This window comes from Silurus meridionalis, chromosome 22 (assembly GCF_014805685.1).
Source record: "Silurus meridionalis isolate SWU-2019-XX chromosome 22, ASM1480568v1, whole genome shotgun sequence".
Taxonomy (NCBI): Eukaryota; Metazoa; Chordata; class Actinopteri; order Siluriformes; family Siluridae; genus Silurus; species Silurus meridionalis.
The window spans coordinates 2,742,606-2,758,839 of NC_060905.1; the positions used below are offsets into that span (position 1 = coordinate 2,742,606).

General features: G+C 39.3%; 1 protein-coding gene across 5 annotated transcripts in view; it reads left to right on the top strand.

Moving 5' to 3' along the window:
- The window catches only part of adgrl1a (adhesion G protein-coupled receptor L1a), a 127,370-nt gene that overhangs the window by 38,111 nt on the left and 73,025 nt on the right, over nucleotides 1-16,234 (top strand). For all 5 annotated transcript variants that reach the window (XM_046834308.1, XM_046834312.1, XM_046834309.1 and 2 more), the window contains exon 3: nucleotides 12,332-12,441. In XM_046834308.1, the coding sequence (XP_046690264.1) occupies nucleotides 12,332-12,441 (110 nt within the window). The remainder of the gene's footprint in view (nucleotides 1-12,331; nucleotides 12,442-16,234) is intronic.

Genomic DNA, 16,234 nt, shown 5'->3' on the forward strand with positions numbered 1-16,234 from the left:
CCTGCTGAATATTTAAAGTTTTGTTATACTATATGAACTGGACATCTGAGTTAACATTGGTACGTGCGATTTTTTAAAGCATCCTGTTTCCCATTTCCTGTTAGATTAAGCCCCACTCTTCTGGGAAGATGTTTCACTAGATTTTGTGGAGAGCCGAAAGGGTGTTAGGAAAGTCAGGTACTACAGAATGTAGGTGAAGTGAGGAGGCCTGGGGTGCAGTGAAGAATTATCCCAAAGGTCTGCAATAGGGTTGGAGCACTATAGCAGGAGATCTTCATGAATTTGTGTACAGGGGCATTATCAGCTTTTCTCTGGAGCCCAAGTTACATCCTTAAACACCTAAGATGGTACTTCTTGAGCGATCCGTGTACAGCATTCAAATCTTATTTAATTAATCTTCAGATATCTTGCCCAAGTAATTCCCTTTTCCAGCTGAATAGGGTCACTTTTGTCAAATGATTCCTTTTTCATTGCTCATAGAGTCAGGATTTGCTGATGTTAAGCCAAGTTATACAGTTTCTATCAGGATTATGGTCCTGGACTATGTTTCCAATCAGCCACTGCTCCTTGTAATCTTGATAGCACATGTATTTAAGCCTCACCTTGCACCACACTGTTTTGTCTGATATTGCTCACTTGCGCACTCATGCACTAATCCCTATATAGTGCATGGCAGTTAAGTTCACTGTATGGGAAAAAGGGAATAAAAAAACGAGTAAGCGAATTGTGGGCAATTATGTATATATGCATCAGAGAGGAGAAATGCTGTGGACAATTTTATTCAAATTTCTTATTAGCATCTGGGGTGTATCAAAACACAGTCATTTTTTTTGTTCCTTTGTCACACATTTATTGTATGTTGAAAATAAAACGAAAAATGCTTGTCAAGTTTAATTATTTAATATAAAAAATAAATGAAACCATAAAAAGTACATTTTCTTTTTACTTTTTGTATAGATTTAAAATCCTTGAATATAGATCAACAAAAATAGGCAAAAACATAAACACATTATCTATAAAACCTTTTTTTAAACCAAGATTCCTGTCAGCATCCTAAAACCGAATATAGAAACTCGTCCTGTGTAACAGTTGCCCCCTCCAGTGTAACCGTCCAACGACTTTCATTTCCTTTTCCACAGTCTCACATTGCATTATGGGAAATAGGGGGTCCATTCCAATGTACATCGAATGTACACTTGAAAACAGAGGGTACAAACAAGTAAACGAATGAAGGAAATGGAGTTTGTTCATTCAGAATTTAGAATCTGATACAAAATGGTCGACATATATAGATATAGTGCACCAAAGAGCAAGATAGGGAGTCTGACCTTTGTCCTTTTATGGTTTTAATCATTGTTTAAATTCACCTTTATGGTTTGTTTAACGCCCTTATCCAGAGTGACTTACAGTTAAACAACTAAGCAATTGCTCAAGGGCCCAGCATTGACAGCTTTGTGGTGATTTGAACCCACGATCTTCTTATCAGAAGTCCGACATTGTGTGCTTTGAGCTGCCACTTCCCACTTATTGTCTCTACTCCTGTCTCGTCATTGCTCCTTATGTTGTTTCACTCACAGGTGTATCCACTTCATGGTTTAATTTGTGTATTTATAAATACCCTTGTGTCTGTGTTTTGACTTTGCAAAAAGTAACTCATTTATTTCCAAGTCGATTGCCAAGTCTTTTGTTCCATGTTTGTTCCTTTCCCATTTGCCTGACCATCACGTTTTTGCATCTGCGTGCCATTTTGCATTTGTTTGCCTGTTTATTTTAATAAAATCTTCTTACTCAACACTGACATCTACATTTACTGTAGTGCATTTCATGTGTTACATGAAGCAAATATACAAAGACAGAAATAAAACACTACATTACATGAAACATAGACAAAAAAAACCAAACCTGAACCTAAACAAAGGAAGAGGTAGCTCAGTGGATAAGATGCTGGACTTATTGGAGGGAAGGGGTAGCTCAGTGGATTAGATGTCGGAGAAGTTGGAGGGAAGGGGTACCTCAGTGAATAAGATGCTGGACTTGTTGGAGGGACGGGGTAGCTCAGTGGATTAGATGTTGGAGAAGTTGGAGGGAAGGGGTAGCTCAGTGGATTAGATGTTGGAGAAGTTAGAGGGAAGGGGTACCTCAGTAAATAAAATGCTGGACTTGTTGGAGGGAAGGGGTAGCTCATTGGATTAGGTGCTGGACTTGTTGGAGGGAAAGGGTAGCTCAGTGGATAAGATGCTGGACTTGTTGGAGGGAAAGGGTAGCTCAGTGGATAAGATGCTGGACTTGTTGGAGGGAAAGGGTAGCTCAGTGGATAAGATGCTGGACTTGTTGGAGGGAAGGGGTACCTCAGTGAATAAGATGCTGGACTTGTTGGAGGAAGGGGTAGCTCAGTGGATAAGATCCTGGACTTGTTGGAGGAAAGGGTAGCTCAGTGGATAAGATCCTGGACTTGTTGGAGGGAAAGGGTAGCTCAGTGGATAAGATGCTGGACTTGTTGGAGGGAAAGGGTAGCTCAGTGGATAAGATCCTGGACTTGTTGGAGGGAAAGGGTAGCTCAGTGGATAAGATGCTGGACTTGTTGGAGGGAAGGGGTAGCTCAGTGGATAAGATGCTGGACTTGTTGGAGATGTTAGAGGGAAGGGGTAGCTCAGTGAATTAGATGTTGGCGATGTCGTAGGTAAGTGGTTGCACAATGGTTAAGATGTTACACCACTGATTAGATGGTCATGGTTTCTAATCCCAGCACCACCAAGCTGCCACTGTTGGGAGTTTGAGCAAGGCTCTTAACCATTAGCTGTTCACTTGTATGAATGAAATAACTCTAGGTCACTCTGGATAAGGCGTAAATGTTAATTACACATTGACTGGAACAATTTCTGTAAAACCCAATTCCTGTCTATTGACTTGTTGTTAAACCCATTAAAAGGTTCATAATTTGGTCTTGATCCAGGGGTGTACAGTGTGTTTTACTGAAGATACTACTACATCCATCTGTCACTACAGTCTGTCTGACCAATTGGGCAGCTTTGCTCAGATCACTAACATGATAATGGTTTGCTGTCAGATTTTCAGAGAACCATGCTAATTCATCAATCACACTGTCCATCTCAATAGTTATATATTTTCTTTGCTAATTAACACCTTTATGATCAGGTTTTGATTTTGTAGAGCGTAAATCTAAACAAACCGCACATTCTGTTTCTTTTCGGCCTACTTCCTGGTACTGAACACAGGATCGTTTGACATTAATGCTACAATACATAAAAAAGAAATGAATATTGTTTTTTTTTCTTTCAAGAAGCACACAGTGTCACAGTCAATGAACTCGAGTCGGCCATATGGTGCGAAGGACAGAATGCAAGACCGAGTGCAGAATGGCAATTTCATTTTCCTCTGTAAGACTTTTTTTTTCATACAGAAAAGATAATGAAGGGTCGCTTTGTATTAACTGTAGCTAAATCAAAAAAGCTTTTCACAAGAGGGTTTATTTTATAAATTCACCAAATATGACCTGCAAGAAGTATGTTTCTTTCTTTAGTTATTTTTTATTTTTTTACAGTGAATAGTGTCATAAGGCTGTCACTGTGTTGTCCCAGGATAGGCTTGGAGTGGTAGAAAAAACAAAACAAAATTAGGCCAAAAATATTAAGCTTTTAAAAGTCTTAACAACAAATAATTGACTAAGAATAAAGTTAATGCACTCCTGAGACCCTCTTTTGAAAAAAGTATTTATGCATTTGGCAGAACCTCTTATCCAGAGCAACTTCCAATTCAACTGAGCATTTAAGGGGTTAAGGGCCTTGCTCAAGGACCCACAGTGGCAGCTTGGATTGGTGGTGCTGGAATTTGAACTCATGATCATCTATTCCAAATCCCAATACCTTAACCAGTGAGCTGCCACTTCCAAAGTACAAAGAAAGCAAACAGTCAATAAATCTGATTTATCTGATTTTCATATGTTGCCAGAAATTACCCCATGTTCCTCACAATACTCCTTCACTATTCAGTCTCCTCAACATTTACTCCTATGAAACAAGTTCAACCATCACATAAATCCAATATCTCTATTTTGCAGTTCCGCTGCATTTTTAGCCATGTAAGTTCATTATTACTGCAACTAATACAGGTTTTTCCTATGGTGGGTTTATCTCCAAGAAGCCGTAGCTCTGGTTCTACAGGAAAATCAAACCCCAGGCACTCTTCGAGTATTCCCACAATGTTGCATCAAAATTAATTAACTAAATAGCATTTGCAGTAGAATCGGATTTTGACATTATTTTTTCAAAAACAAAATAATAAAACTTAGCCACAGGTGGCGTAAGTGAAGCGGTCAGGGACATCCACCTAAGCTCCGCCCACAGAACCCATAACAATGTTTTCTAACTGGAAAAAGGTCTGTAGTTTTTGCGCAATGAATGTAAATAATATGTAAAGGTTTTGCACATATGCTTAAGAACTACTGTATGGTCAGTTTTTGGGCAGCAAAGGACACAAGAACCCCTTCATACAGTATTCCTGACAAATCAATAATGGACAGCATGTTCCTGGATGTGATATATTAGCTTCCTGTAAAGCCCCGGTATGACTGCTGTTTTGATTTCCTTTGACCAAGAGAAGATATTTAATCACGTCGACCACAAGTATCTTTGTAATGTAATCAAAGCTTGTACCGGTATCAGATATGTTTCTATTTAGACTTGGATGCTGTCGTTATAGGCTGGTATTGTGTGTGGGATCGGGGCAGGAGGTGGCTCGATCTGGGCGATTTCTGTTTCATGAGATATAAGTGAAGAGTCAATTTATCTGTAAAGTTATCTGCAGTTTGAAGGTTTTCTTCTTTCTAACCCAACTGGTGCAGGTCATTGGCTGATGAAATAGGTAAGGTAGAGGAGCAAAGTCAGCCTTAACCATTAAGCCAGAGTTGTGGGTCGGTTCAAAAAGAGTTGGAGGTTCCCTGTCCCTGTTGGAGGTTGTAACATTGTCTTTGGTAAAAGCCATATACAAATAAAATATAATTTATTATCATCAATCATGGTCAGAATTTTAAGGTTTTATATGAGGCCGTGAAGAGGACATCATCTGCCAAAAGTTACTCTAATTAAAAAAAAAAAAAAGAAAAGGTTTAGGGACAAATGACATGTTTACAATCACCAGGATTACATGGGGTCAACAGTATTAGGTTCTTTCTGCCATTATTTATTTTTTCTTTTACTTCCTTTCTTCCTTCCTTCCTTCCCAAATGTGTACGCTAGTGTAATTGTGGCCAATTCCCACCCACCTTCTATCAGCTGCCTTCCCAAATTGGGAAACTCAAAGCTAAGACATGATTCCTTCAAAACAAGTCAACCAATGATTAACAGGTAGAGATAGTGCTAGTAGAAGATTTGCTGCCTAATCAAGTGTTGGCTCTGTAAAAAAATCAAAATAAAAAAAGAGGGAAGAGTGGAATGGAGAGAGTTGAGGAGATTTGGGTAACTTCTACCCTGGGGCACAGTTTCACTGTATAACAAGGATGCAGGGACTGGTGCACATCTGGGGTGTTAAGTACAGGAAATCTTGCATTTTCTTTTCTTTTTTGGTTACTTCTATCAGCTATCCTCTACCTGAACAAAAAATGTCCGAGCCTGGGGGCATCACTGGTCTCTCGGTTGAATGGACCCTGCCAATACACATTTAAGTAAACCTAGTGGAATGTGACACAATAAATACCCATTTTTCATCAAATTTTCGCAGGGCACACTCAGTGCCCGCAGCATGTACGATGATTTCGATCTCACTGATGTCTGACACATCTTCAGGGACTTCCATATGGTGAAAAGCATTGTTCTGTAATCAAAGGTCGTGGCACTTTGTGAGCACTGTGGGAGAGGTCAGCTTTTCTAATGGACCTGGTACTCTACACTGAAGAGTAAAAGTTCACTTGTGTAAAAGTACAAAAATATTAAACTTCGAAGTTTCCACTTACAATATTTAAATTTATTCGAACTATAGTTTTCCTATTATCATTTTTATCACAAGACTCTTTACTTAACTCAGTTTATGTGTAAAGACTCGAATGTGACTCTCAGCACACTGATCTATTAATAGAATGATATTAATGACTCAAACACTGATTGATTTCTATTACAATGATCATGAACCCCAAACCTTCTTTTTAACTTTCTTTCAGCTTCTCCAATTAGGGGTCGCCACAGTGGATCATCCGCATGTTTGATTTGGCACACGCTTTTACGCTGGATGCCCTTCCTAACGCAACCCTCCCCATTTATCCGGGCTTGGGACCGCACTAATGCTTGTGCAACCCTAATGGCTGGGGTTGGTTCCCTGCCTGGGGTTCGAACCCGAGCCGCAGCGGTGAGAGCGCCGCATCCTAACCTCTAGACCACCAGGAAACCTTCTTTTTAACTACTTCAAACTAATGTAAATGAGGTCACATATGTTGTGGCACTGAAGTTTATCATCATTTATTCTTCTCTAAATGTTCTGCTTGATGTTGAACTGATGCTGAACTGTATGTTGGTGATCAGTAGACACACCAAGCGCCAATCAAAACAAGTTTTAAACACAGCATGTGACCCTGATTGGTGACCCTGTTTGACCAGTTAAGTTTTTATCCTTATAAATAAAAAGGAACAATTGATTTCACAAAATGTAGTTGAGTAAAAAGTGAAGTTTTAGTAAAAGTCTCCACAAATTAAAATACTGTAGTAAAGTACAGATACACAAAAAAACTCCATTAGTAACAAATTACATTTACTTCCTTATTGTCCACCACTGGTAAAGACATTGGAATTCTGATCAGAAGATTATGAGTTCAAATCCCAAAATCATCAAGTAAGTCATGTGCTTTATTCTGTAGTTATCACACAGTCAAATTCTTTCTTTGCATATCACAGTGATGTTACAGCACCCCTGGGGCACAGAAGTGGCAGCTTGGCAATACCAGGCGCTTGAACCTCCAACCTTCCGATCAGTAACCCAGAGCCTTAACCACTGAGCTCCTACCTCTTCTCCTCATAATAATGTAAGTTGCCCTGGATAAAGGGGTCTGTCAAATGCTTTTAAATGAACTATTCACAGTGTAGGGGCCTAAAACAATTTGTAAAGGAGGTGGGAGCTCAGGGGTTTTGACTCTGGGTTACTGATAGGAAGGTTGGTAGTTCAAGCCCCGGTATTGCCAAGCTGGTACTCTTGGCCCCTCATCCATGCATATCTCATTCTATTCATTCTTTCTTTCTTTCTTTCTTTCTTTCTTTCTTTCTTTCTTTCTTTCTTTCTTTCTTTCTTTCTTTCTTTCTTTCTCTCTTTTTCTCTCTTTCTTTCTCCTTATCTGTGCATATAAATTTTTTCTTTATCCTTTCTTTCTTTCTTTATTCTCTTTCTTTCTTCCTTTTTGCTTTATTTAAGCATATTAAATTTATTTTTCTTTCTTTCTTTATTCCATCCATTTTTTTCTTTCTTTTTCTTTCTCCTTATCTGTGCATATCATATTTATTTTTCTTTCTTTCTTTCTTTCTTTCTTTCTTTCTTTCTTTCTTTCTTTCTTTCTTTTTGCTTTATTTAAGCATATCAAATTAATTTTTCTTTCTTTATTCCTTCCTCTTTCTTTCTTTCTTTCTTTTTTCTTTCTCCTTATCTGTGCATATCAAATTTATTTTTCTTTCTTTCTTTCTTTCTTTCTTTCTTTCTTTCTTTCTTTCTTTCTTTCTTTCTTTCTTTCTTTCTCTCTTTCTTTCTCCTTATCTGTGCATATAAATTTTTTCTTTATCCTTTCTTTCTTTCTTTCTTTCTTTCTTTCTTTCTTTCTTTCTTTCTTTCTTTCTTTCTTTCTTTCTTCCTTTTTGCTTTATTTAAGCATATTAAATTTATTTTTCTTTCTTTCTTTATTCCTTCCATTTTCTTTCTTTCTTTCTTTCTTTCTTTCTTTCTTTCTTTCTTTCTTTTTTCTTTCTCCCTATCTGTGCATATCAAATTTATTTTTCTTTCTTTCTTTCTTTCTTTCTTTCTTTCTTTCTTTCTTTCTTTCTTTCTTTCTTTCTTTCTTTCTTTCTTTTTTCTTTCTCCCTATCTGTGCATATCAAATTTATTTTTCTTTCTTTCTTTATTCTTTCTTTCTTTCTTTCTTTCTTTCTTTCTTTCTTTCTTTCTTTCTTTCTTTCTTTCTTTCTTTCTTTCTTTCTTTTTGCTTTATTTAAGCATATCAAATTTATTTTTCTTTCTTTCTTCTTCTTTCTTTCTTTCTTTCTTTCTTTCTTTCTTTCTTTCTTTCTTTCTTTCTTTCTTTCTTTTGTGTGCTATTAATTCCTGAAAATAAATTTGGATCTTTACGTGAATCAGTCGAACTGAAATCAGAAGTGGCACACGCACCATATCCAGGCCAGTGTATTAACAAAATGAATTGGTATTTGTATCGTAAGCTACGCATGAACGAAAGCCTCTGTTTAATTTGTCCAGCTTTGATACGAACACGCAGCGACTATGCAACAAAACGAATCGTTCTAATACTATAATATTAAGCCATCATTTTCTAAACCTTTCAACCATTTCGAAAACCCGAGCCATATTCCTGACAAACCCTCTCATTTAAAAAAAAACCCCTCATAAATGGTGTAATTTTGTCTTCACCTTGCAGAAATGTACTTCCTTAAATTTAATACCTGCTTATTGGTGGAATTCATTTTGTGCTCTCGTTCTCTGGTCCCGGAATGAGTTTGAAGCAGCGATCAGTCACACGGCGGGTGTTAAATTAGCCTACATGCGTCGACTCCATCGTGCGTTTCACACTTTTAGGTGCAAACACCACAAATTGCATATTCATTAAGGTAAACACGTGTTATTTTTTGCTTGTGTGAAATTATTTGCCATTAATAAATCACCTCGCAAGGTTCGTTGCAAGTTTTTTTTTTACCACACAGACGATTCGAGTCTGGATGTTTAAATTGGCGTATTTTATATTTTTTTTTTTTGTCCTTTTACTATCCTAAAGCTCAGGCCATTCAGAAAGAAAGAAAGCCCACTCTTCAATGTGTGTGAAGGTGTGCCACATGCCTCTTTTGGCTTAAGTTCTGTAAGCCAGGTGGTCCGAGTGTTTTGGCACAGCCGCCTTTCCCAAAGGCTGTTGGCAGAACCCCGAACAAGTGTCCAATTGATAAACAGACAGCTGACTTCTCGTGGAGGAATGCGCAGGGGACAGTAGACACAAAGACATCAAATGCACCTTGATCCTTTCCCTTTTTTGTCCCAGTGATTTTTTCAGGCCTTTACGCCGTGCACGTGAATCAACTCAATAAGCTTCTCCTTTGATTGTTTTACCTTTTGGCTGAAACTCTTAGCATGTAGGATGTAGCATTAGTTTAGCATCTCTGAATTTTTTTTGTCATTATGCCGGGTGCACATTGCACGATTTTTAGAAACCTTTGCGATTGTTGCTCGTCAGACTGTACGAACATCCGATCACACTAGATGTGTTTACATGGAGCATTGTAATCGGTTTAAAGGTCCAATCTGAAATGCTCCATGGAAACACCTCAATCGGAATAAAAATGCCCAAACTGAATGAAATTGTAATGGGTTTGAAAGGGGTGGGATAAACCTTTCTATAAACCGAAAACATTAGTTTAAATGTAAACATTTAAACTGATTACTTTTCCTCTACGTCATTGCGTCAAAATGTCGGCAAAAAGCAAAATGATTTTCGCACAGCTTCCTAGTTTGTATAATTCAACCGCGACACGCATTGGATTTCTCACGATCTTTTCATCTGGGGCCATATATCCTTCTACCAGCCCACACGAACGTGTTGATGACCGGCGACTCATGCGAAAATTTTGTTTACATTCCAGGTCACTAAACTCTAGCAATAAAACCCGCTCCCACCAGTCCTCGCTACGGACCTTCATCCATATGCTTTTGCTACATGTTGCGGCTAATGTGCGCATGTTACAAAGTCATTCTGATTGCAAGCCCGGGCATGTGTAAACATCATATCGGTTTAGAGAACGCCTCGTGTAAAAAGATCACCAAGTCTTTTAATCGGAATGATTTTAATCGGAATGACAAAAAAGTGCACCCTGCTCAGTTGTAAGTCGCTCAGGATGAGGGCATCTGCCAAATGTAAATGCAAAGAGCAGAAGCACTTCCCTGAACTTAACAGAGAAAAGAGTCCATTGTTGGGATGGTCCTTCACAATCTTCCTGGTCCTGGTCTGGCACCGCATGCTGTAGATGTCCTGCAGGTTAGGGAGCTGGTTGCGGATGGTTTGTTCAGCTGACCGCACCACCCTCTGGAGGGCTTATCTGTCCCGAACCAGAAAGTGATGCTCCCTGACAGGACGCTCTCAATGGTGCAGGTGTAGAAAGTCTTCAGTACCTGAGATGGTAGTTTAAAGTTCCTTAAGCAGTTGGTAGAGACAGTGCCTTCAAATGTGGTGTGAAGTCATCGCGCTAATTTCGTCATCGGGTTCGGCTGCTCCTATCGGTTCTCTCTCGGTTTGATGTTGTCATAGGAGAAGTCACACTGCAAGAAAGAGAAAACCTTCTGCCAGAATTTCATTGGAGGGAAAAAAAATGCTCGGCTGAAACCAGTGATCAGAGACAGATTTTAGCATTGGATTATGGGAATCTTTTTGGATTTTCAAAATTTGTCTTAGACGACTATATTGTGGCTAAAATCCTAGTGCGCACCTGGATTTAGGTTGTCGGTCCATTTGTTCATGTGTCTGTCAGTTTTTAAAATCTCAAATAGTTGCATTGAATTTTCACCGTAAAAAGATACAAATTGTGGAATTCAGCCAATCAGGGACAAGGTCACAGCAAGGTTAAATGCTTAAAGAGTATATTTAAGTATTTTTCAGACATATTTTGGTCCTGTAAAGTCACTAGTTCCCTGTTTCTTGCCTTTTTTTTCTCTTAAATCTTGTCTTCTTTTCTGAAACGTCTCAACCAATTTCTAGTTCACATTAACACCCAGGTATTAAAACGTCTAAAAAAGTATTAAAAAAAGTAAATCGTTTGAACTGGTTTTAATTTTCTGATATCCATGTAACTCTTCCTCTAATGCTCATAGAAATGCTCCCACAGCACTTTAGAATGTGTTTGTTAGTTTCCTTCATGTTGTGTTTTTTCTCTCGCTGGTCCAAATATAATTCACTGTGTTACGACTACAAATGAGACCAACATGCAACATCCAGTCATCTTTCTGTTATTGGAGCGAATCTCTCTCGGATTGTACCACAGACGGAAAACGGATTTTTCTTTTCAGCTATGTGGAAGTGCAAGTTTAGCGATACTTGTTAAAAAAAAAAAAAAAGAGTTTAGGGCTCGGTTAATGGCGGTCGCTAACACCGTGTTTGCGTGTGTTTGTTTTTAATGTTAAATCTAAATTTCATTCTTAATGGTCTTAAAAAGGACGCCATAAATTTGAACTACAGAAACCCTGACTGGTCATTTGGGTTCACGATGGCATTTTCACTTCACTTACAGTCCGGTTTGGAAGCAGTTTAAAGGCAAAGCAGTAAACCGATTATATAGACTGTTGCATTGGGGTAAAATACGCTAATTCGGCGTCATAGAGGTCACATGACCTCGTACACCAGTGGCCACATTCCAACAGAGTGGATTCATGATGTTGGCTGTGGACGTGTCGACTGATGACTGTGACAAGATTCTTCTTTTGTTTCTTCCAAGCAGGGGATCTAATGGACGGTTTAAAAGAATTGGGTGGGGTTTCTGTGTGGGTTACTTGTCAATCATTCCAGACTCCCATTTTGATTGGCTCATGTCATTTTTTTTATGGGCGGGGTCAGGGAGAGGAAAGTTTTGGAAAAACTTTTATGCAAAATAAGACAAGTGACAGCTGGAATGACTTACGAAAATGTCTTAAAACATTTGTAATTTAATTCTCTCTTTTTTTTCTTTTTCTATCTCTCTGTCTATGTCTCTCTTTCTGTCACTTTGTCCCTATTCTTGTCTTTCTCTGCTTTTGTTTGCGTCTTTCTTTCCCTTTTTTTTGTCTGTCTGCCTCTCTTTCTCACTTTGTCCATCTTTCTCAATATGTTATTTTCTTTCGCTCTCTGACCACTATCTCTCTGTCTGCTGCACTTTTACCATCTATCTTTCTCTCTTTCTATCTGTTATTTTGTCTTTCACTCACACCCTATGCCTTCCTCTTTCTTTTTTCTCCTTCTATCCCCCCCTCAATCTTTCTCTGTTTTTCTCTTACTATCTGTTATTCTGTCTTTCACTCACACCTGCTGCATATCTCTCTCTCTCTCTCTCTCTCCACTTTCTCTCTCTCTCTCTCTCTCTCTCTCTCTCTCTCCCTCGTTCAGGTGTAATAACCGTACGCAGTGTGTGGTGGTCGCTGGGTCAGACGTGTTTCCTGATCCTTGTCCTGGAACTTACAAGTACCTGGAGATTCAGTATGAGTGTGTGCCATACAGTGAGTACATTCAGTGTGCATTCTGTCTCTCTGTCTCATTCACACACACACACACACACACACACACACACACACACACACACACACACGCACAGCATCATCCCCACCCCTCACACCCCTCGTTCCGGCAACATACACCCCACCCCACCCCTCCCATATTCAACCCAGACCCCACCTAACCTCTGAGGATGTACCATTCACTTACACTCACTCAACCACCTGCCCACACACACACAAACATACACACACACACACACACACACACACCTTCTAACACACTCTTACACACGCTTTCACACACTTGTTCACGCCACAAGTGCAATCGCTCACTCTAACGCACTCGCACTCAGACACACACTCAGATGGACGGACGGACATTTTCTCCTCCTCTTGCTCTTTCTCTACCTCACACTCGAATTCACTTACACACACTCACACACACACACACACACACACACACACACACCTTCTAACACACTCTTACACACACTTTCACACACTTGTTCACGCTCACAGTGCAATCGCCGCTCTGACGCACTCGCACTCAGACACACACTCAGATGGACGGACGGACATTTTCTCCTCCTCTTGCTCTTTCTCTTTCTCTACCTCACACTCGAATTCACTTACACACACACTCACACACACACACTTACTCACATGCATTCACACCACTAAACCCTTTTTCTCCATCAACAGTGCGATGCTCCAGAAACTGAGGGAGATTTTCACATTGGCGAGATGCTCCACCACACACACACACACACACACACACACACACACACAGATTTTTAAATAAACCATTTTGACACTGCTAACAGCAAGTTAACAAGTGAACTAGCAATAATGAGCTAACTGGCAAGATTTTTAAATAAACTTGGCTAACTTTAGCTAACTGTCTAACATAATTAGCTAAATAACTTGAGCTATTCGGACAGGATTTTAAATAAACCTTGCTGTCACTGCTAACACGTGAACGAAGAATTATGAGGTCACTAGCAATAATAACCAACTTTTGCAAACTTGACAGGATTTCTAACAATGCTAACAGACAATTAGCTAACAAAAATAAGCTAAATAGCTCAAGATAACTTTTTTTTTTAAATAAACTTTGCTAACACTAGCCAGCTGTCTAAAAATTATTAGCTAAGTAGCTAGAGCTAATTTGACAGGATTTTAAAATTAACACTGCCAACACTAGTTGACTAACTAACTAACAATAATTAGCTAAATAGCATTAATGAGCAAACTAACTCAAGCTAACCTGACAGGATTTTTAAAACCAGTTGAATATTCCTCAGTACTCATGCTAGCTCTGTACATTCAGCTAATCTGACAGGATTCCTAAGAGGATTTTAGTTTTTTTATATTCACTGCTAGCTTGTTTGCTAACCTGATCTGAAAGCAAACGGTTGATGAATAGCATCGAGCTGCTAGTCGAGCTATTAAGAAATATAAATGTAAAGAAAATCATATCGCTGTTAATTTGTTTATTAGTTGTAAATTTTAAATAAAATACAGACTAAAAAATAATGCAGTTGAGTTAGCAGGGACGAGATGCCATACACTCCAACAACATTCTGGAAACTTCTCAGTGAACTAAAATGGCATGTTGGTCTGGACGAAAGGAGAAAACATAAAGACAGAGAGAAAGTATGGCATTTTCAGAAATCTCTTTATGCGTATTTTCGACATTGTATGTTAATACTAAAGACACCAAAATTATGAAAGAGCACGTATATAAATAAGTGGTAAACAAAAAAGTGTGACATCCCAGAATACATTTTATATTTTATACATTTAGCTTAGCAAAAACTCATGGCATTCTCTCATCAGATTCATGAGGTAGTCACCTGGAATGGCTTTTGGTTCACAGCCTCGTCAAGAGTTCATTTGTGACATTTCTTGCCTTCTTTAGATCATTGGTTGTCTTGTGCTAAGGGAAAAGTAAGTACAGAGTCAATAGCCCTATTGGTGCTACTATAGCTACTGTTCAAATCCATAAAATGGCAAGAAACACTACAAGAAAAGAAAAAAGGCATTACATAATTAATAAAAAAATAAAAAAAGGTCAATCAAACAAGACCAAGCGCTACCTCTGCTGCAGAGGATAAGTTTATTAGAATAACCAGCCTTGGAACCTGCAGATTTACAGAAATGTTTCTCTGAGTTCAAGTGGCAGGCATATTTCAATTATCATTCTTCAGAGGAGACTGTGAGAGACACGCCTGGTCGAATTGCATAAAAAAACCATTACTTTGGAAGAACAACAAGAGACTTCCTTGGGCCAAGAAACACAATAAATAGTTATTAGGTCAGAGAAAAACTGTCCTCTGGTATAAGGAGTCCAAATATGAGATGTTTGGTTCAAACCCTGTGTCTTTGTTAGATGTCCAGAGAGTGAACGGACATGGTTCTCACTATGAAGCATGAAGGAGGAGGTGTGATGATGCGAAGGGGCTTTGCTCCTGACACTGTGGGTGATTTAGTAAAAAAGAGGGACCCCTAACACACCTCTTGGTTATGTAAGAGCTAATTGTCCAAGTAGGAGCGTGATGATGTCTTGCATAAGATGAGTGTGGCCTCCACAATCACACCTAAATCCAACTGAGTTGGTTTTGTGATGAGTTGGACGGGAGAGTGAAGGAAAAGCAGCCAACAAGCACCCAACACCTCTTGGAACTCCACTCCAGGTGGCTAGCTCACAATGTCAAATGCCAAGAGTGCACACACACTCACACACTCGTGTGCTCATACACACACACACACAGTAGGGGCGTGGCTGATGTGAAAATCTCCTGTCAGACAGTATCCCCTCCCCCTCATGTGTTCAGTGTCCCCAGCGTACAGGTGGGCATGTGGGCGGGGCTTGTGGGAGGTCAGGATTGAACAGAGGATTATGGGAGATTAACCAAACACCCGGCACAGTTTCTCTTCTCTTTCCTCAGGACACCGAGAAGAGATGAACGTGAAGATTCACCGCATCTAGTAATAAATCTCTCTCTCTCTCTCTCTCTCTCTCTCATTCTCTCCCATTTTTTCTGTCTTTTCTCTTTTCATCAATCGCTCTCGTTTTTTTGCTTCACGTCTTTTTAAACTCGCTTTCTTGTCATTTGTTTTGCCCTTCCCTTTCTTTCTTCGCTCTTCCTATCTCTATCTCTCGTTCCTTTTTCTTATTCTCTTGTCCTGTGATCCGTTTAATGAGTTTCCTTGCGTCTGCCCATCCTTCGTTCTTTCTCTCCTCCTTCATTTCCTCCTCCTCCTCTCCTCCTGCTCTCTATCCCATCTTTGTCATGTTTTCATCCTGTCTCCTGCTGTCTCCTGTGGCTCTTTCGTATCCTTCCTTCTGTCTCTTGCAGGTAGATGGGACGCGGCCAGAATGGTTTCTCTTTCGGAAAGTTTTTCTTCCTTTTCCTTTTTTGTTTCTTTCTTTCTTTCTCTCACACACACTCACATATTTTAAAAGTATAATTGTAAACATTTTGCTTATTTATTTATTTTTTGCCAGCAATTTTTATACAACCTTCTGCCCTAGCGGTCTTCACAACCGCACACACTCTCACACACACACACACACACATACACACACACACACACACACACTGCATCGCTAATCCAGTCAGAGAGATTCGCAATCACGTCCTCCCTCTCTCGCACTCTCTTGTTCCGTTTTTAGACGCTAATATTTCCACTCAGCTTCTCATTCTGCGGCTGACATTCGGAATAAGCGCTAGCGTTAAAGAGAGCGCGAACTTTGCGAGATCTCTCGCGTCATACGTTTACAAAAGCGTGC